Source organism: Kogia breviceps, chromosome 7, assembly GCF_026419965.1.
Source record: "Kogia breviceps isolate mKogBre1 chromosome 7, mKogBre1 haplotype 1, whole genome shotgun sequence".
In the NCBI taxonomy this organism is placed as follows: Eukaryota; Metazoa; Chordata; class Mammalia; order Artiodactyla; family Physeteridae; genus Kogia; species Kogia breviceps.
The window spans coordinates 67,455,693-67,477,044 of record NC_081316.1 but is presented as its reverse complement, the minus strand read 5'-3'; the positions used below and the strand labels follow the sequence as shown (position 1 = coordinate 67,477,044).

Sequence of the window (21,352 nt, the reverse complement as noted above, 5' to 3'; positions counted from 1 at the left end):
TAGGGTAGGAAAAGAACATCTGAGGACATTATACTTGATTCAGAAGGAATCCTTGTTACAGGGAAGAAAAATGTGTAATGTCTTTAAGCTGATTTCTAAATTCTAACTGCATTCTCATATATTAATTTCATTATTATAAACACAGTGAGAGTTAGGGCATGATATTCAATGTAATAGAGATGAAGAACCATGACTAAGAAACACCAACTGCCCCACATCACCCAGCTGATAAAGTGGAGCTGAGACTGGACCTATGGTCTTTCCAGAACTCTGCTCTTCTTCCACTAGTTCACGTCCTGTTAATTCTTAGGGCATAATGAAAGCAGTACTTTATGAAATCTATTCTGGAAGTATCATACAGGGAGGATTAAATATAAGTGAACTGAGAATCAGGAGACTCCTGAGATACAGTCTGCAAATGCCATGATGCCAAGGACTACATGTGAGATTGAAGGAGGTTGGAATGAGCCATCAAAAGAAGAAAATACAGGACTTAATCAACAACATGAGTAGATTGAAGAAGGCAAAGGATTAGAAGACACCACTAAAATTTCCAACCAATCTGGTACAAATAATACCAACTGCATAGGGAAGATAATTTACAGATATGAGAGAAGGGAGTTAATGAATTTGATTCTGGCATATACCATGTATTTCAGAAAACAGCAAAATATACATGGTGAAATGCCATATAACAATTGAAAATATAGGTTTATAGTTCAATTCAAATGTTGGAACTGGAAATTTAGATTTGAAAGGAATTGACACCAGAGTAGATGGATTATATATTTCAACTTATTAAAATTTTTTAAAGATGAATGGGTCACATCAGAAAAATAAATGGTAAATAATAAAGGGTTTTCCCTGATAAAATTCATCAAGAAAGTTCTTCTCAGAATATATTTATCAAAATTCAAATTTTATAATCATTGTCAATTTCTCATTTCTTCTGGTCTCAGTTCAATTCAGCATGGTCTCAATGCTTCTATTTACAGTGGTAAATTAACCTCTTGAGATTTAATCAACAAATCCTTTTTTTTTCCCCAAGAAGATATGTTCTTTGGTTGTCTTCCCACTATGTTTAAGCTAAATCCTTTTTGATATGCATTGGGGAGAAATTTCAAAGTGATACCTTTGACAATTCTCATCTGGGTTTTAACTAAGGCTCTGCACAAAATGCCACCTGATATGTATGTTGTAAAGGCTCAGCATGTGTCAAAAAGAAGTTAGAGGTCAAAAAACTAAGTGTTTAATATTCTGGGAGCTTTATAAGTTACAACTTCAGGTCTAAGGATAGCAACTACAAAGCCTTGACAAAAGTTATATACAATTGAAACTTTGAACTATATAGGTTTGAGATGTCCACTTATGTGCAAATTTTTTCGATAAATATACTGGAAAACTTTTTGGAGATTTGTGACAATTTGAAAAAACTCGCAGATGAACTGCATAGCCTAGAAATATCAAAAAAATAAGAAAAAGATATGTCATGAATCCATAAAATATATGTAGGTACTAGTCTATTTCATTATTTACTATCAAAATATACAAAAATCTATTATAAAAAATTACAATTTATCAAAACTTACACACACACAGACCACATATGGCACCATTCAGTCCAGAGAAATGTAAACAAATGTAAAAATCCAGTATTAAACAACTGCATAAATTAACTGTAGTGATTATTGTAATACTATAATTTCACAGCCACCTCTTGTTGCTATTGTGGTGAGCTCGTGTTGTATCAGCTTAAAATGCCATGTGATGCTAATCATCTCTGTGAGCAGTTTATTTCTCCAGTAAATTGCATACCACAGTAAAAAATGATCTCTCACAGTTCCTGTGTATTTTTTATCGTGTTTAGTGCAATACCATAAACTTTGAATAACACCATGGGACCCATACAAAATGCCACTAGTGATGCTGGAAGTTCTCCCAAGAAGCAGAGAAAAGTCATAAGTTTATAAGGAAAAGTTGAATTGCTTGATGTGTAGAGTAGATTAAGGTCTACAGCTGCAATTGCCCACAATTTCAAGATAAATTGATTCAGCATAAGGACCACTGTAAAAAAGGAAAAGGAAATTCATGAAGCTGTCACTGCAGCTCCACCAACAGGTGTGAAAACCTTGCACTTCTTGCAAAATACCTTTTTATCTCATATTGAAAATGCAGCCTTTATATGGGTTCAGGGTGGCTATAAGAAAGGCATACCTATAGGCTCTAATTTAATTCAAGAAAAAGCAAAGTCATTATATGATAATTTAAAATGAAAGGAAGGTGAAAGATCTAAAGCTGGAGAATTTAATGCCAGCACAGTTTGATAATTTTAGAAAGACGTTTGGCTTTTTAAAAATGCCAATATAATAGGAGAAGCAGCTTCTGCTGACCAAGAGGCAGCAGACAAGTTCCCAGACACCATTAAGAAAATCATTGAGGAGAATGGATATCTGCCTGAACAGGTTTTTTATGCAGACTAAAGTGCCCTATTCTGGAAAAAAATTCCATGCAGGACATTTATTAGTAAGGAAGAGAAGTGAGCACCAGGATTTAAGGCAGGGAGGGACAGGCTAACTCTACTTTTTATGCAAATACAATTGGGTTTATAATCAGGACTGCTCTTATCTATAAAGCTGCTAACACCTGAGCCTTGAAGGGAAAAAGATAAACACCAGCTGCCAAGCTTTCAGTTTTATAAGAAGGTCTGAACAATGAGTACACTTTTTCTGGATTGGTTCCATAGATGCTTTGTCCCTGAAGTTAGAAAGTATCTTGTCAGGAAGGGACTGTCTTTTAAAGTTATTTTGCTATTGGACAATGCCCCTGGCCACCCAGAACCCCATAAGTTCAACATCAAAGGCATCAAAGTGATCTACTTCCCCCAAAACACAACATCTCTAATTCAGCCTCTAGATCAGGGGGTCATAAGGAACTTTAAGGCTCATTGCACATGGTACTCTATGGAAAGGACTATAAACACAATGGAAGAGAACACTGACAACATCATGAAAGTCTGGAAGGATTACACCTTTGAAGATGTCATGGTTATTTTAGAAAAAGCCATGAAAGCCATTAAGCCTGAAACTGTAAATTCCTGTTGGAGAAAACTGTGTCCAGATGTGTTACATGACATCACAGGACTTATGATAGAGCCAATCAAGGAAATCAAAAAAGAGATTGTGGACATGACCAAAAAAGGTGGGGGGTGAGGGAAGGGTGTCAAGATATGGATCTTGGAGAGACTCAAGAGCTGATAGACACCACAACCAGAGGAATTAACAGAAGACCACTTGATGAAAATGAGTGCTTTCAAACCAGATGATGAGGAAGAGATGTAGCAGAAGCAGTGCCAGAAAACAAATTGACATTTGATAATTTGGTAGAAGGGTTCCAATTATGCAAGACTGCATTTGACTTATTTTACAACATGGACCATTCTATGATATGGGCACCAAAACTAAAGCAAACAGTGGAAGGTTTGGTACCATGTTAAAACATTTCTAGAGAAATAAAAAAGCAAATAAGACAGAAATTACAATGTATTTCCATAAAGTTACACTGAGTGTGCCTGCCTCTCCTGCCTCCCCTTCCACCTCCTCAACCTCTTCTGCCTCTGCCACCGTAACACAGCAAGATCAACTTTCTCTTCCTCCTCCTCCTCAGCCTACGCAAGGTGAAGACTATGAGGATGAAGTTCTTTATGATGATCCACTTCCACTTAATGAATAGTAAATAATCACTATGCTGTACTGTTAATAAACTTATCTGTTGTGTTTGTGTGTCTGCATGTGAAAATCTAATAACTACAGCAAGAACTGTATGAGACGTTTTTGTGTCACAATCATTATCACCTAAGTATTCACTGTGTAGAACATCATGTGGAAGACTTGTATGTAAGTGGAAAGCCTATCCTTACATAGGCATAAGGTGATATTTAACATGAGATTGTTAGTTTTCATGCTATTTTATAACTTGTTTTCAAAGTATTACATTACTGTACAGTATGTCTCTCTCATAATTGGAGAAACAGTATCAGCCTATCATCACAATGATTTTTTTAATGTAACAATGTTTCCAATACTCTATCATGAATATGACTGTATACTATATTTCATAAAAATTTTATAACGATTCATTCATTAGTGTATAGGCTAGGCTACCATAAATTAATTATATTGATTATACTAGGCTACCATAAAGCAATCATACTGCTGCTCCTTTATTATCAATGCATGAAGCATTATACCTGTAAATAAATGAATTTTTCATTTTTTTCATTTCTGATGTCTAGTGTAATACATACATCTACAGTGTTTTGTACCATATAAGACATATTGATGTAGATACTGCCAAGACAGACAATTAATCTTGTAAATAGACGATGTAAACTCACGGTATAGATAAATACAGTATGGTACTGTAAATGTGTTTTCCCTTTCTCATGATTTCTTTTTGCGGTACGCAGGCCTCTCACTGCTGTGGCCTCCCCTGCTGCGGAGCACAGGCTCTGGACGCGCAGGCTCAGCGGCCATGGCTCACGGGCCCAGCCGCTCCGCATGTGGGATCCTCCCGGACCGGGGCACGAACCCACGTCCTCTGCATCGGCAGGCGGACTCCCAACCACTGCGCCACCAGGGAAGCCCTCATGATTTTCTTAATAACATTTTCTTTTCTCTAGCTTACTCCATTTTAAGAATACAGAATGTAATACATATGCAAAATATGTGTTAACTGTTTATGTTATCAGTAAGGCTTCCAGTCAAGAGTAGGTTATTAGTAGTTTTCAGGGAGTCAAAAGTTACATGCAGATTTTCAACTGCATGGGGGGGGGGTCAGGGCCCCTAACCCCCCCATTGTTCAATGAGTCACCTGTATTTAAAAAATTAATTTATTTGGGGGGAAGTATAATGTTAAAACAAATGTAGAGCAACCCAGTGAAAATAATTTTGATTTCAAAACAACAAAAAAAGTTGAGAGGTAGCTACCAATTTAAAACAAAATATTCTGGAAGCACTATGATCTGTTTTTATTTTCAGGATACAAGTGACAAAGCATGAAGAGGTAGAAAAATGAAAAGAGAGAAGCAAAGTAATAAAAAATGGACAAATTAGGTAGAAAACAAAAGAAGTTAAGCAAGAATTCTCTTCAATTACAAAGACTATAGTGTTTATAAGCAAATTTATGGCCCCTTCCTTCTTCTAAATCAGCATCCTTACAAAAGAGATGAAGGTGTTCCTCATGATCAGGATGACAACATAATTTAATGCCCATATTGGGGTGTTTCTACCTAGGACAAATGCTAAACCAGATAAGCTACCAATACCACTGGTATAATCAGGATTATCCCAGGCAAACCAAAATGACTGCGTAGTAGATTATGAGAATGAACACAATTCCTCACCCTTCTCTGTATCCCCATTTTTTGCAGAAAGACTTTACAGCTCCTCATATCAAGAGGTGGACTCTATTCCCCACCTCTCAACTCTGGTCTGACCCGATTTGTTTTGGTCAGTATAGTGCAGCAGAAGTGAAGTGCCAGTCCTGAGCCTTGACCTCAAGACACTTTGAGAAACACTTTTTCCGCTCTTGAACTGCCATCCCCATTAAAACAAATCCTGTTAAAGGATTAAACACCATCAGGAGAGCTAAGACAACCCCTCACCCCAAACCAATATCGAGTTAACACCCCCAGAAGCTGAACAGCCTAGCTAACCTGCAGCTGACCATGAGAACCCAGCCAAGATCAGAACCACCCAACTGAGCTCAGCCTAATTGCCTCTAAAATCATAAGCAACATGAGCCACTGTGTTTTAGAGTGGTTTGTTACACAGAAATAACTAAACAAAATGACTTACTCCCAGTGTGCCTACCACTTCAGCAACGGAGCAATGAAGTTTCCTACTATAGTGACCCAACCCAATCCATCTATACCTGGCCAGGGTTAAGAGACCCAAGGCTCCTCAACCAAAGCCCTGGAAGATATTAAGCTGATGCTTCTTTTTATTTAAGTCTCTTACTTATAGGAACCAAGAATGCTCCATCCATAAATAATATTGGCTATCTTCAATGCTTACTTCTAGGAAATTAACATCTATTGATCTTAAATGTAACACTAATATCAACTTGCCTTTAAAATAGCATATTATAGTTTCAATAACATTTTATATTAACAAAAAAAGAACTATGAAGCATAGGCAGAGCAGATTATCATTATGCTCATTTTACACGAGGAAATTAAATCACAGAGTAAGTTAAATGACTTTCACAAGTAGCAAGTGACCAAGCTACAATACTTATAACTACACCTACAAACTTTCAATACTCCTTCTCCTTACAGCTCTTATGCTAAAATCTTGAGTCAGTATTGGCATATCATTGTTAAGTATTCTGAGGCACTATTTCCTTTCTTATAAAAGTAGGGCTAACATGACTTAGCTCAGGATTGTTTGGAGAAACAAATAAAATAATGTATGAAAAAGCACATTGCACAATGTCTAACACAAATGTTTAGGCCCCTTTCCCCCACTCACCATGATAAAGCTCTTTTCCAGGCTTGACAACCTCAACCCTCATAGCACTGAGCATCACTTGAAATGATAAATGTTCACACAGTTAGCATAGGCAAATTTTATTTCTATGGTAGAGTATTTATTTCAGTTATAGAAAAATAATACTATTTCAAAGTCAAGGTAACTAAGAAGAAGTATATTTTTTCCGTATATACTCAAATGTCACATATGGTTTCAAGACATTCTTAAATTAACAAGGACCAAATGCAGAATCAAGGTAGTACCTGTCAATAGAAGAGATATACTAAGGCTACATATCAGCCCTGGAAATGGGAAAATACAAAGTGATCTCGTGCAGTGATTCTCAACTTTCGTGTGCATTAGAATCACCTGGATTGTGGAAGTACCTTCAGGGGACTGAAGGCAAATCACCAAATTAAGCAAGCCCTTGGTCTCAGAATAAATACCAAAAGGACTAAAGATACATACTTTGTTGCACAGGGAGGGGCAAAGACAAAATACATCATGATATATGAAATTAGCCATTTTCACACTGTATGACTTCCAAGCCTCAGATTCAGGAATAATAATAGATACTACTCTCAGTTTTCTACAGATTAGGTCAGGTAGTGTGCAGTAAGTGATTCCCTAATTCAAAACACACAGCTACTATCATTATTTCATCACCATCATCATTACTATTGGATACAAGGACATTCTCCCCCCACCCCCACTCCCAGTTCCAAATAGCTATTATCTATTTTAAAAATCAAATTACCACTTACTGAGTTCAAGCTCATTGACTACTGGTACCATTTTAAAATTGGTAACATTTTTACTAGCTTCAACCACTTACATTAAGATTTCAGTACATGGTTGAAATGAAAATTTTTGTCTAAACTAAGACAATGGAGTCAAAGAAGAAAGGGTAACTAACTAAAGGTTAAAGTGTGTGGTTTCTAAAGCATCAATAGCTAGACGAATGAACTGCTTTTCAAAGTGACCCACTTTAGACAATCTCTGATGTTCCCTATATTGTTTTCTGACTCTCACATTATTTACAGATGGAAACATATGAATAAAATACCTATAATCTTCATTACTTTCTATATTCAATATACTACACAGTAATGTTTCATGGTTAAAATTTTGGGCCATTTAAGTAACTCCCACATAAATATCTGAGGTTTTAATATTCTGAAACTGAAACAAAGCTGAAGAGGTGCTCAGTCAGGCTAGGACAGGGATTGTCAACCTCAGCAATGTTGACATTTTGGGTTGGATCATTCTTTTTTGTGGGGGGCTGTCCTGTGCATTGCAGGATGTAGGCATCCCTGGCCTCTCCCTACTGCATGCCAGTAGCAACGTGCCCCACTGCCCAGTTTTGACAACCAAAAATGTCTCCAGACACTGCCAAATGTCTTTTGGGAGCAAAAGTCACCCCCAGTTGAGAACTACTGAGGTGGAATTTTACAGACATAATTGTAAACTCTGAGTGCACAGATTAGACAAGACTCTATGTAATTTTACTAATTTAAAGAGTATAGCACAATAGTTTTTGCTATACTGTTTATGCAAGGGCACATAGCTTTTACACAATATACTACTTAAGCATATAATTACCCACAAATAACTATCTTTTTCCTATTGAAAACACTAATATTAAACAGGAAAAAAACATACAGCTAATCCTGCAACCGTCTTTATATTATCTAAGCCTATGGTTTACAATTGATAAATGGAGACCTAGATAAATCACTGCAAGTGTCCTTCCTTCTGCATTCGTAGTCTCTCTTTCTCTACTTGTAAGCGCTCCTTTTCAATCTGCAGCTTCTCGGATTCAAATTTTAAAAACTGCAGCCTATCTTTTTCCAGTTGCAAGCGTTCTCTCTCAAGTTTTAACTTCTCTGTTTCTATATCCTGTGGTTGATATATGGACTTTTCTCCTTGACCAAGTTCATTTTCCAAAGATGGTTTCTCTGAGGTGACTATCTGTAACCTCAACTTCTCTCTTTCAATCTGCAGCCGCTCCTTCTCCAGCTGAAGCCGCTCATGCTCCATGTCTAACTGTCGCAGCCTCTCTTTCTCAATCTGCAGGCGTTCCTTCTCTACCTGCAGTCTTTCAGCCTCAATATCGAGCCGTCGTTTTTCCAATTCTAGTTTCTGTTTCTCTATGTTTACAAGCAAATGGGGTTCATCATATGCAGACCTAGATGGTGTTGAATTCAGAGTAAAAAACTCATCAATGTGGGGGAAATCAGGAAGTTCACTTTCCCTCCTGGAATCTGGTATGACTGATGACAACATTTCTTCTTCCTCTTCAATCTCAAACTAAAAGAGAAAAGTAGTTCTCAGTATTTATTTATACTTCATGGTTGTTAATTTGTCTAAGAATTTAAAAGCTTTCTGTATTGTTTGAGCACACAAAACCATTTACTTTGAATTTTGAAAAATATTTACTATTACCTGACATCATTAATATATATAATTAAGAGAAGTATATTTAGGTGAGAAGAGATTGATGATATTAAGATGGAGAAAAATGGAATGACTTGGTTATGTACTATTTTTAAGTTAGCTTGAAAATCTGGGAATTTCTTAACTGTTCCTGGTCTATAATAAACTTTCATATCAGAAATGGAGAAATAAAAAGAGGATTCACACAGGCTAATACTTACTTCAGGACTCTGGGGATCTCTTTCTTCCTCTTCCACTTTGACCTCAGTTAAGGATCCACCTGCATCCCTGAAATCTGCCACATTTTGCCAATCAAAATTTGTATCATTTCGGAATCCAATCTTTTCATCTATCTCTTCAGTGAGAGAGTCATCTAAATCGGATGTGGGAAGGGGAAACCCCGAACCAACCAGCTTAATGTTCGCCTTCATCCTCTTTCTCTTCATAAGTGCTCGCCAGTCAAGGTACCTCCTTTTCACTTCCGTCCCTGTTCTCTGTTCTCCTTCTCCTACAGCATTCACACACTGTGCAATCTCCTCCCAAGCCATTCGCTTCATCACATTAATTGTTGTATTGAGCTGCTTGGAAAAAATGACTTCTTTCCTTTTTGTAATTTCTTTCAAAAGGGTCTGAGTTTCTTGTACACTGAAATTGCTTTTCCTTTTCCTTTTCAATTGCTTCATTTTCTAACTTAAATGCAGTTTTTACAGTAAGAGAAGATGTAAAAAGAATTTTGAGGAATGCTACTAAGTACAAAAATCAAGGACAATTCCTTGTTAGTACTTTGTTTAAATCAGAGTTTTCCATTCATCCAGTAGCACAGGCAGGATGGATGATTCCTAAAGAGAAAAAAGTAAAAATCAATCAACCTGCAACTTCTGCAATGTACTTCAACTCAATAAGCTATATAATTAAAAAAACAAAAACATCTAAATATGGCTCAAACTGACTATATTTATGTCTCTGCCAACATTACCACAGTCCAAACTACCATTTTCTCTCACCTAGGCTGCTGTAATGGTTCCTAACTAACTGCCAGTATTCACTCTTGACTTGCTTCCTACTTCTACTCTATTCTCCCAAATTCATCCTTTCTAATTCTAACCACAAAGGCCTTCTTTCAGTCACCCATTCTTGTCAACCCCTTTCCCTGTTCAGGGCTTCTGCACACGCTGTTCCCTCTGCCTAGGAAATGGATTGTTCCCTGCCTAGCCTACTTAATTTCATCTTTCAGTTTGCAGATTAGACATCTGCTCCTCAGTGAAGCCTTTGCTGACAAGTCAAATTACTCCTTGTCTTCATCTAAATGTTACACTTGTGCTAACATACAACTAAGAATGTCTCTTTCCCGTTTCACTAGAAGTTTCATGAGGATAGCAACATTTCTACTCACCATCATGTCCCCAGAGTCTAGCAGAGATCCTGGCATATGGCAGGCATACCATAAACTTTTTGAATGAATGAGTCAACCTGCCAAAATGACCATTAGTTTGGGATGTCAAAAAGCAAAAAACTTTAGACTCTGAAAGAGGGTGTACCTGAAACTTGTTAGGAAAGGTAAACTTTTCAGGCTCCACCCAAGACCATTTGAATAAGGAACTCTGGGGGGCAAGATACAGCAACATGTGTTTCAATAAGCCTTCCAGATGATTCTAATACATGCTAAAGTTTGAAAACCATGGGGCTGACCCACACCAGTGAAACAAATGCTTCACAAACCTGATTCTCTTACACACTTTGATTTCGAGTCTTATAAATAGTGCATCTGTTTGGTGTAATCTAAAGCACATCCAAATCCTCAATACAATAGCTGGGAAATGTAGTTTTTCTGCTAGCTAGCCTTTGCATTATGGGAAGGCACACTAGCAAACTGGAAAAGATGTTGAATGGGTCTTTTCCTTGGAAAGGAGATTTTAAAAGTATGTAATGGGGACAAGGGCTCAGAAAGAGTAAGGGATATATAAACAAACCATGGTTTATGACTTCAAATTCACATACTGATCACTGCTACAGAGCTGATTTTTTTCCCTTGCTTACAAAATGAGAGGGTGGGATGAGGCTGTTAAGGTCCACATTTCCTGTCAATACAAAGAAAAAAATACCAAATATCCATTAAGTTCCATGTCCTGTCATTTAATCCCCACCACAGCACTGAATGCGAGATACCATCATTTGCATTTGTATTTATATGACAAGATTCAGGCAAGTTGAATAATTTGCACATTACATGGCTAGTTAAATGACGAAACTTGGATATAAATTCAGGCTCCCTTAGGCCACATCTCCTTCCACTTTATTAGCAGCTTGTGATAGCTAAATCTTAGAAATGTGTTGCTGAGATAAGTTTTGAGATGCCTTTTAGTAGAAAATTTTCAAAAAGAACAGATCCTTATCTACGTGGAAGGTTTGGATAAAGTTCTATATATAGGCAGAAAAATTCTCCAAAGTTTCAACCAGTTATGTTTCACTCTACCGTGGTTTCTTCTCTTAAAAACTTTAATATCTGCCAGTTTAAAATTTTTATTAGAGCGAAAAATTTTTCCCTGGTAATTAACAATATAAATAGTATTTTCTTCTGAAGCAAAAATACAGCAACTGAGTAAGGCTAAATAAATTTAATCAAAAAATGCACAAATCTTTTCTTTCACTGTTTGAGGCTCTTTCTCTCTAGGACTTAAAAGTGGATGCAAATCCCTTACTTCTAAACTCTAATAAAAAGGTATTTTTTATTAAGATTTCACTACACTTTTATTCATTTTTTCCTTTTCAAGTTTCTAGTAATCTTTTTCAACTGACTTTGTATCTAATAACATCACCAAAAACATACCCACCACTACGTCTTTTTGTTTCTAACCTCTGATGTAGAATAACCACCTCCTGAACTGCTACTTGCTGCTGAAATGGAAACTAGAGAGAACTAAAAGTTCAAAAGAGTAGAAAATAAACTCTCAAGAAATCACTGTCAATTTCATACACCCACAAAAAGGGCAAAGCATGAAAAAACAAAAAAAGATGCAGCAAACTATGCCAAAAGCAGACTTCCAAAATTTCTTGAGACATTTAATAATAAAATTGAAATCCACTAAATGAGAATGCATAACCAGTGGCAGCACTTTTGATCTTGCCCTAGGCAAATCCTGCCTTTATAGTCAAATATAAGCCTCCTGTCACTAGAATACAAGCAAACATATTCATACAAAAACCATAATTCAAAAAGAGACATGTACCACAATGTTCATTGCAGCACTATTTACAATAACCAGGAGATGGAAGCAACGTTAAGTGTCCATCAACAAATAAATGGATAAAGAAGATGTGGCACATATATACAATAAAATATTACTCAGCCATAAAAAGAAATTAAATTGAGTTATTTGTAGTGAGGTGGATGGACCTAGAGTCCATCATACAGAGTGAAGTAAGTCAGAAAGAGAACAACAAATAGCATATGCAAACACATATCTGTGGAATCTAAAACAAAACAAAAAAAATAGTATTGATGAACCTAGTGGAAGGGCAGGAATAAAGACGCAGACATAGAGAATGGACTTGAGGATACGGGGCAGGAGGGGGAAGCTGGGGTGAAGTGAGAGTAGCATCGGCATATATACATTACCGAATGTAAAGTTACCTAGTGGGAAGCAGCAGCATAGCACAGGGAGATCAGCTCAGTGCTTTGCGATGACCTAGAGGTGGGATAGGGAGGATGGGAGGGAGGCTCAAGAGGGAGGGGATATGGGGATATATATATGCATATGGCTGATTCACTTTGTTGTACAACAGAAACTAACACAGTACTGTGAAGCAATTATACTCCAATAAAGATCTATTAAAAAAATATATCATCAAAAGAGGTACTGTAGTGTAATGGTTATGAGCACATGTTCTACAGTCAGACTGCCTGGGTTAGAATCCTGACTCTGCCACTTCCTAGCTGTGTGGCCTTATTTAAATTACCTATGTGCAATTCCACTTGTAAAATAATATTATTACTTCATAGAGATACTGTAAGGATTAAAGGTTTTAGTAAAATATGGAATAGTTCCTGGAACACAGTTAGCAAATTAGGTTCACTATTCTTGCACGAAAGGCAAATCTTTAAATAATTTTGACATAGGAAACAGAAAGGCCACAATAATATTGGTATTGTTCTAGTTCGTAGGTCAAGTGGTAGGTCTGTGGGTCTTTATCATTATGCTTTATAACTTTAGTGGTATACTGGAGCCTGCTAACGTGAGCTGGCAAAGGTCATTGTGCACATCTCTTCCCAACTCCACAGTCAGTAATGTCATACTGGGAATTGAAACTGGTCAAGATGGCAGTATTTACAACATAGAAATGGATAAATGTTACAAACTAGAACATTTTTCTTTTGAGTGGTCAGGGAGTTAGTTTACTAGCACACTTAAAGCTACATGATTTTGCATATTTCAAATATTACCTAATAAAAATTAAGAAAATGGAATGTTTTAACATCTGATCTCACAACAGTTTAATGAACGTTCTAGAAGACTTGTAATTTTAGAGGATCACATTTAATTAGCACTGACCTAACATTCCTTATGTAATTCAAGTTATCAATTGCGCTGGGCAAGTATTCCGCTTTTCTCTAGAGGCAACTGAAGAATACTCATGAAATACTATATTTATAAGCAACACAAAAAAGGAACTGAAGCAAACTGATTTACACATTATTAAACCAGCCCAAATATACTTCTCTTTAGTACCTATGTTGCGGTTATGGCATATTTCAAGGAATTACTGCAGTCAAACGTGGCTTTCTCCTTCCTCTACCATTTGCTCCACCCCTATGAGGATCTGGAAGATGGTAGCCCACCTGCTCCAAAGGCAGTATCCTGAACACATAACACTGTGCCTAACAAACAGAAGGAGGTAAAAATACAACTTAAAATAAGACAGTGATTGAGGGATGGGAAAGAGAGCAGAAAATGAAATGGCAAATAACTCAAGTAAGGTCAGCTAGCAAAACTGAAACTGCTATGGGCAAAGCATATGTTTAAATAGAAAAGGCAGCTTAAGTCAATATAGGCAAGAAGCAGTTTATGAGATTAAGTGAAGACTTTAGATAAACTACCTACCCTATAACTATGCCAAAGAACATAACAGTTAACAAGTTATACAAAATTCTGAAAGGAAATTTTAAATAAATAGGCTATGTTACTACTTAGGTTATCAAAGACATATTTAAAAAATGAAATCAGCAGGTCAGATGTCCTTAAAAATAGAACAGATTGCTAAAGTTACATCAAATTCCATATCAAATTACTTACAATGCATTAAGGATGACTTTTGGTTTCCAAAAGATACAGAATGTTTCAGACCATTTAAATAGCTTCCTGAATCATTTAAAAAGCACTGTCATATTTAAAAGGTAGAAGCATGGTAAAAATATAAATATTCATCAATAAGGGATTGGATGAATAAACTATACTACAGCTACATAATGGAATATGATGCCCAATTAGAGTATGAATATGGCTTAGCACAACATTTTACTATGTTAATGCAAGCCAACAAAACCAGAAAAGGAATGTGTACATATGTCTATGTGTGTGTACATACTCACAGAAGCTCAGTTTTCAACTTAGGAACATTTATAGACAGAACATGCTATGCTCTACAACAGGTTCACTCACTCTTGTCCAACACCAACCACCAGTTCTAGGGATCATTCATGTATACAGTCGTTTTTCTCAGTCATATAGCTGTTTGTTTGCCTAGAGTACATCTGTTTCACTTTACTTTGAGGTGATTAACATTATATTAAAAATATATTTATGAGGGATTTTTATTACAGAAAAATACACTTTTTAAAGTTCCATAAACCCAATACCCACAAATCTGTTGATTTAAAAAAAAAAAAAAAGTAAAATACATAGATATGGTTAGAGAACCTAAATAAGGTAACAAAATTAAGTGAAAATCTCTCTCCACCACCAGTGTAACTGATATTAATAATTTCTTGAGATGTTTTCCAGAAAATCATATATGAATATAAAATTATATTATTTATGAACACATTATATATTACATATATTACATGAATGCATATTAATTCCATTCATTAATTTGAAAAGCGGTGACTGTTGAAGATGTTGAGATGTAAAATTATAAAAAAATGAAAGGAAAATTGAAAACAGAAAAATGAAATGTATATGAATGATTCTAAAGGACAAATGAAGAGACAAAGAGGGAATCATGAATGTAAAAACTTACCACCCTCTACAATGAAAAATAATCAACAAAAAATGAAGAAAAATTATGAATTGAAAAAATTCTAAAGATGTTGTCTCTCAAACATTATGTATTTGAATCATCTGGAGAGCTTATTAAAATGAGATTCTGATTCAGTACGTCTGGAGTGGGACCAGTGATTCTACATTTCTGACAGATTCTCAAATGATGCCAATGTTGCTGGTCCTTGGACTACACCAATAGAAATAGGGATCCACACATGTAATTTAAAATCTTCTAGTAGCCTCAGAAAAGCAAAAATGAAACAAAACCAAAAAAATGTAGAATTAATTTTAACATATTTAACCCCATAAATTGAATATATTATCTTTCCAATGTATGGTCAATGTAAAAATGATTAATGAAGGAGTTTTCATTCTTGTTTTGCTACTAAATCTTTGAATCCAGTGTATATTTCACAGTTATAGCACATGTCACTTTATACTAAACACATTCTAGGAACTCAATAGCATATATTAGTACAGATCTACAGCACATCAAAATCACCTAGGGAGCTTTTAAAAAATACTTATAACTAGTCCCTATCTCTGAGCAATTAAAACCATCTTAAAATACTGTTAGGCATTGGGAGTTTAAAAAGTGCTCTAACAGATATTAAGCATTCTCAACACATACACACACACACACAGAGTTAACTATTTGAGACGATGAATGTGTTAATTATCTCTATCTTGGTAATCATTCCATAATGTATTATGTATATCAATCATCATGCTGTATACTTTAAATATATCCAATTATATTTACCAATTATTCTTCAATAAAGTTAAAAAATCTTCTCCAGGTGATTCTCATTTGCAGCCAGGATTGAGAAGCACCCCACTAGAGAATCAGTGTTAAAAGTCTACTTGCTCAAATATGTACAGAGAGGCAAGATGGAGTGCAAATGTTGTAGCTGCTAAGAAATTTCCCTTCAGAGATCATTAAGGCTTCATGTGCCACAAGACTTACAACACAGACAAAGCTGGACTCTTTTCAGAAAAATATGCCCAGTAGAAAGTCTTGTCAGGTGGAAGAGGAATATGTCTAATTTTAAGAACCAATTCACACTCCTATGTGTTGGAAATACATCAAAGGAATACAAGCTAAGTCAATTTAGACTTAAGTAGAAATGGACTGCTCTCTTTAGAGAACCAAACTTTCTTATAAGTCTTTAGACAGCTACCCATACCTTTATTAGAATTAGGATTGAACTAGGAGTATACATTGGAAACATCCATTAAGATTAAGTGATTAAGACACAATGCTTCATTCAACAAATATGTATTGAGTGCTTAAAACCTTTCAAAGGCTTTGTACACATTTCGGAGGTAAATTTACTCTCCCTAGTCTTACTCTCTCTCTCCCTATTACAAACCCTGAGTCCTACCTAAGTATCTTCATATCTACCTTTGCCAATTTTATGTCACCTCCAATACTAACCCCAAACATACTTTCCCAACCCACCCTCTGCAATACATATCAGTATGGGCACACACAGTATGTCATTCTGTAATTCTTCTAAATTCTAGATCAGTGCTGTCCCATACAAATATAATGAGAGTCACATATATAATTTTAAATCCTCTAGTAGCCACAATAAAAAAAAGTAAAGAGAAACAGTAAAAATTAATTATGATATATTTTATTTAAACTAATATACCAAAATATTATTACTTCAATATTTAAACAATATAAAAAGCAATCGAGACATTTTACATTCTTTTTTTCTACTAAGTCTTCAAACTCCAGTGAGTATTTTGGACTAGCCACACTTCAAGTGGTCAATAGCAATATATGCCTATTGGCTACTGTATTGGACAGCCCAGTTCTAGCTTTCATGACCCCTACCTTAGGAGTATCATACATGTATTCCTTTGGCACATGTTCCCAATTCCCATGGTCTCTGCTCTTTTATCTGGCCAGTGACTATTCATCCTCAGCACCTTCACTGTTCCCATTAATCTAAATCTAATGTCCCTGCTACACACTTTCACTATCAGGCTACATTATAATCACTTACTTTACATTAGGAGCAATAAGGGATCAAAGATGAATATATTATTTCTATCAAATAATTTATAATTTAGTAAAACATATATGCATAAAATTTACATGAAAAAATTTTAATGGAGACTGTAAATGTCAAGTTTGAATACGGACTACCTAGGCTTACATATTAATTCCACTACTTAGAAGCTCTGTGATCTTAAGCAAATTACTTAACCTTTTAAACTTATTTCCTAATTTATAAAGGGGAAAAACAGAATAATACGATGGTTTTTTTGTTTGTTTTGGTTTGGTTTTTTTTGTGCTAGGCGGGCCTGTCACAGTTGTGGCCTCTCCCGTTGCGGAGCACAGGCTCTGGACGCGCAGGCTCAGCGGCCATGGCTTACGGGACCAGCCGCTCCGCGGCATGTGGGACCTTCCCAGACCGGGGCACGAACCCGTGTCCCCTGAATCGGCAGGCAGATTCTCAACCACTGCACCACCAGGGAAGCCCTAATGTTTTGAGGATTAAATGAGATAATGCAGTCAAGCAGCTTATAATATGTAGGATATAATAAGCCCTTAACAAATACCAGCTATTATCCATTTCCTAGTATAGTCTGGACATAGTAAGTGAATATTTCTTTACTCGATGAATAATGTGAATGTAAAAAAAGTGCAACAAGAGAAGTTATTAACAAAATACCCTGGGTGTTCAGAAGGAGAAATCTTTGGTGGGATCAAGGCAGGTTGTGAGAAGGAATTAGCACTTGATTTGGGTCTTAAAAAACAAATAGAATAATGAGGGGCAGTAATAAATGGCAGAAGTATTAGGAATCAAAGTTGGATAGCTAGGCTGGGGCCAAATGTCAGCAAATCTTTAATGTTGGCTTGTGAGAACTTATCCTTTGCTAAAAAACTTACTAGAGGAGGCAAATATATCTGTGAAAATTCACATATTTTTGAAATTCAAGCAATATACCTTTTATATGGAGGCAATGTTACTGTAATAATATACAAACTATAACATGCAAAATACAAGTGCATAATAATAAACAATGATTGCAGTTGTCAAGAGAATCCTAATTTAGGCAGAAATCCATAATCAGGTTTTGCTGCTCTTAGAATCTGAGATCAATTTTGTAATGATAAAAATAACAATCCTTTTAAAACTATGCTTGAGTCAATACACTCTTAAAATTTTGGCAGCAGTTACTGTTATGTGCATATCCTGTTTCCACCCCCCAACAATTTGTAACTCCATATCTCTATCCTACAAAAGTGGTATACCTTTGTCCCTGACTGTTCTATGCTAAACTGATGAACTATTTCATTGACAAAATGCACTTTATTTTTTAATTTTTTTAAATGTTTGGCCGGGAGGCACGGCTTGCGGAGTTCCCTGACCAAGGAATCTTGGGTCACAGCAGTAAAAGCGCGGAACCCTAACCACTAGACTACCAGGGAACTCTCAACAAAATGCACTTTAACACATTTTTTACCTCACTGAGATTGACATCAAAATGTATCTTTGATTTCCAGTCAGTCATGGCTTAAGTGTGTGAAAATCTTTGACATCTTCTGATTAGTGTTAAGACAGTACCCAAATCAAAGCAAACTTGAGTTGAAATTTGGTAGCTATGCTTGCATGAATAGAAACGAAGCTATGTTTCCAGGAATTTCTTTTTTCTCTCTTCTCCTTTACATTTTGGTACTCATGTAACAGCTTAGGTTTTCATCATCCAATACCCAATATTTTACTCAAATATTTATCAAACTCCTACTATGTGCCAGGCACATATTCTTGGTGCTGGGGCTAAACATCTCACAAAATATGAAAGATGCCATTTTAGATGTCAAACACTATCCCTTTCATATTGGTTTTCTTCCCTATCTTTACAAAAGGGAATTTAGTAGTTGCAACCTCTAAAAAATTCATAGTTCTTCCATGCCCAATCACAGAGAACAGCCATTTTCCTGAAATCCCATTTCACAATAATTCTTTCCTGGTTGGAAATAGGTATAAGTAGTTCACTTAGGTAATCCTTGTGAATATGGTGTACCACCAATGGCATATTATACCTGGGCAATTTTTTTCAAGGACTAATACTTGAAAATGAAGTTCCTAAATATTGCATAAGACAGAAGTAAGAGGTCTGAGTAACCAGGCAGTAAATTCTGGGTCCAAAATTTTTTTTAGGTAAACTCATTAGGCTGTTCAAGAAGAAAAACATCACAAAATCTACAAACTTCCCCCAACCCCCATCCCAATCCTCTTGGAAGTGTGCTCCCTACCTCCCACCAACCCCGCACCCTACCGTCACCACCATATTCTTAGAGGAAATTCACCTTCCTGCCGAATAGGACGCTCTTCTCTATAAAGTGAGGTAGGTAAATGATTAAAGTTTACTTAAGTGTCGCCGGTTATCATATTAATAAAGTACCTCTCACTCCCCACCTCTTCCTTTGGAGAAGCCCCTTGGGAGAATCCAGGAAGGCTGAATTCCTGGGAGGCCAGCCAGGAGTAGGGGGCGCGCCCATGACTCGGCCACAGAGCAACGGCTGCACCTGCTAGGATGTGGGGCAACCTGGAAGAGTCCCCGCTCCGCAAATTAAGTTAGAGTCGCGACTGGGCGGCCGAAAAACTTTTGCAGCCTTGTTTCAGCGGCTTGGGCCCCCCATACCCTCCCAGGTCAGACGGCAGCTGCGACTGGTATTTCTCCTGAACGTTGTAGTCGGCTACGCCGCAGGGCCAGTTCCAGAGCCGGCAGCGGGGGAGCAGCTACCTGACGCTGCCACGCTAGCACCCACCGGCCGCGGAGCCTCCACTTCCCTAGCAGCCTCCTCCGCGACGCAACAGCTCACCTAAGACGCTGGCGGAACCTCCCCACGCTCGCCGAACCTCCCCACGCTCGCCGAACCTCCCCACGCTCGCCTCTGGGGTGTGTGGGGGTTGGGGTGGCAAAAAGACGCTTCCTTAATTCCCCGCCCACTGACTTCGCCCGCCTCCTGCCGCTAAACCGTTGGCTGGCATGGCTGCCGCTCGTTTAACGAGGTTCGTCCATTGGCCCGGAGGATACTGCCATTCTGGCAGAGGGCCCGCCCTAGGTCTTCCTCACAATGGAAATCGAGTCCCAAACCGTTCCGGGTTAGTGCCCTGGAATTCCGCCCCCTTGTGAGTCATGGCCTCCCGTTCAAGCTCAGTCTTTGGCGCGAGGCTCTGTCAATCAAGAGCTCTAGGAAACGATTGGCCCCTAGCGATCAGCCCGCTGCCTGTTCCGCCAGATTGGGACACAGGTCTCTCCGCCCCGAAACTCTACTCCTGTCCTGACCCTTACCTGTTAAAAGGATAAAGAGGAAGTGGGGTCATTGCGTTGCCCTAGCTGGTTCGTAGTCCAGCATCAACTTCTGCTCAGACAACTGTGACCTAGTTTGGCCTCAAAATCATTCCTCTGAGACTGCCCCTGCCAAAAAGCTCACTGGTGATTTACTTACGGCTAAATCTAGGCATCACTTCTCTGTCCTTATCTTACCTCCTCAAATAATATTTGACTTGTTGACCTTACTTCATTTGATTTCCAGAATGCTTCTCCTGGTTTTCCTCACTCTCAGTCCTCTTCTCTATTCCCTTTGCAGTTGCCTCTTTCGCTGCCATCTCAAGTTACGGTGTTACTAATGGGTCTGTCTTTCCATTGCCTTTGTTCAGGCCTCTATTGAAATCCTGAATTACATCAGTAGCATCCTTACTGGTCTGTCAGTTATCCTGCCGGTACGACTGTAGTCCATTGTTCACACCGTAGCCAAGACAGGCTGCTTAAAGTTCTTTAGTGGAACTGCACTCATTTTACGATAAAGTATAAACTCTTTACAAGAGTTTCTTCTGTTTTTCTCTCAGGCATATCTTTCATCAGCACTCCTTTTTCGTTTTCCTTCTTCCTTACCCCAATTACTTTGCTTCTGTCAGTTCCTAGATTTGACAGTGGCCTTGGGACTTAGTTTGCATTGCATTGTTTCCACCTGGAATGACTTCTCCCTGCCTATTCCCTGCTATGCCCAGAATTTGTTTTAAAAGTTACTTTCTGAAGGAAGCCTTCCTTTCTCTCCATTCACACTATCTCCACTTCCAAGTTGTCCCTCTAATG

General features: G+C 37.3%; 1 protein-coding gene across 11 annotated transcripts; it reads right to left on the bottom strand.

Annotated features, from left to right (window-relative positions):
* Positions 1–5,006: 5,006 nt before the first annotated feature.
* MSANTD4 (Myb/SANT DNA binding domain containing 4 with coiled-coils) lies at positions 5,007–20,339 on the bottom strand. 11 transcript variants are annotated; one of them, XM_059068594.2, is made up of 6 exons: positions 20,076–20,173; positions 13,694–13,842; positions 10,937–11,044; positions 10,360–10,436; positions 9,188–9,805; positions 6,614–8,840 (listed from the first exon to the last, which is right to left on the bottom strand). In XM_059068594.2, exons 5-6 carry the CDS (start codon positions 9,647–9,649, stop codon positions 8,265–8,267), a joined length of 1,038 nt encoding a protein of 345 aa, XP_058924577.1. In that variant the 5' UTR covers positions 9,650–9,805; positions 10,360–10,436; positions 10,937–11,044; positions 13,694–13,842; positions 20,076–20,173; the 3' UTR covers positions 6,614–8,264. The 11 variants fall into 11 exon arrangements, with proteins under 11 accessions (XP_066894651.1, XP_066894659.1, XP_058924582.1 ...); XM_067038551.1 differs by having other exon boundaries at positions 6,615–8,840; positions 13,804–13,842; positions 20,076–20,151; XM_067038553.1 differs by lacking the exon at positions 10,937–11,044 and having other exon boundaries at positions 6,615–8,840.
* Positions 20,340–21,352: the final 1,013 nt, after the last annotated feature.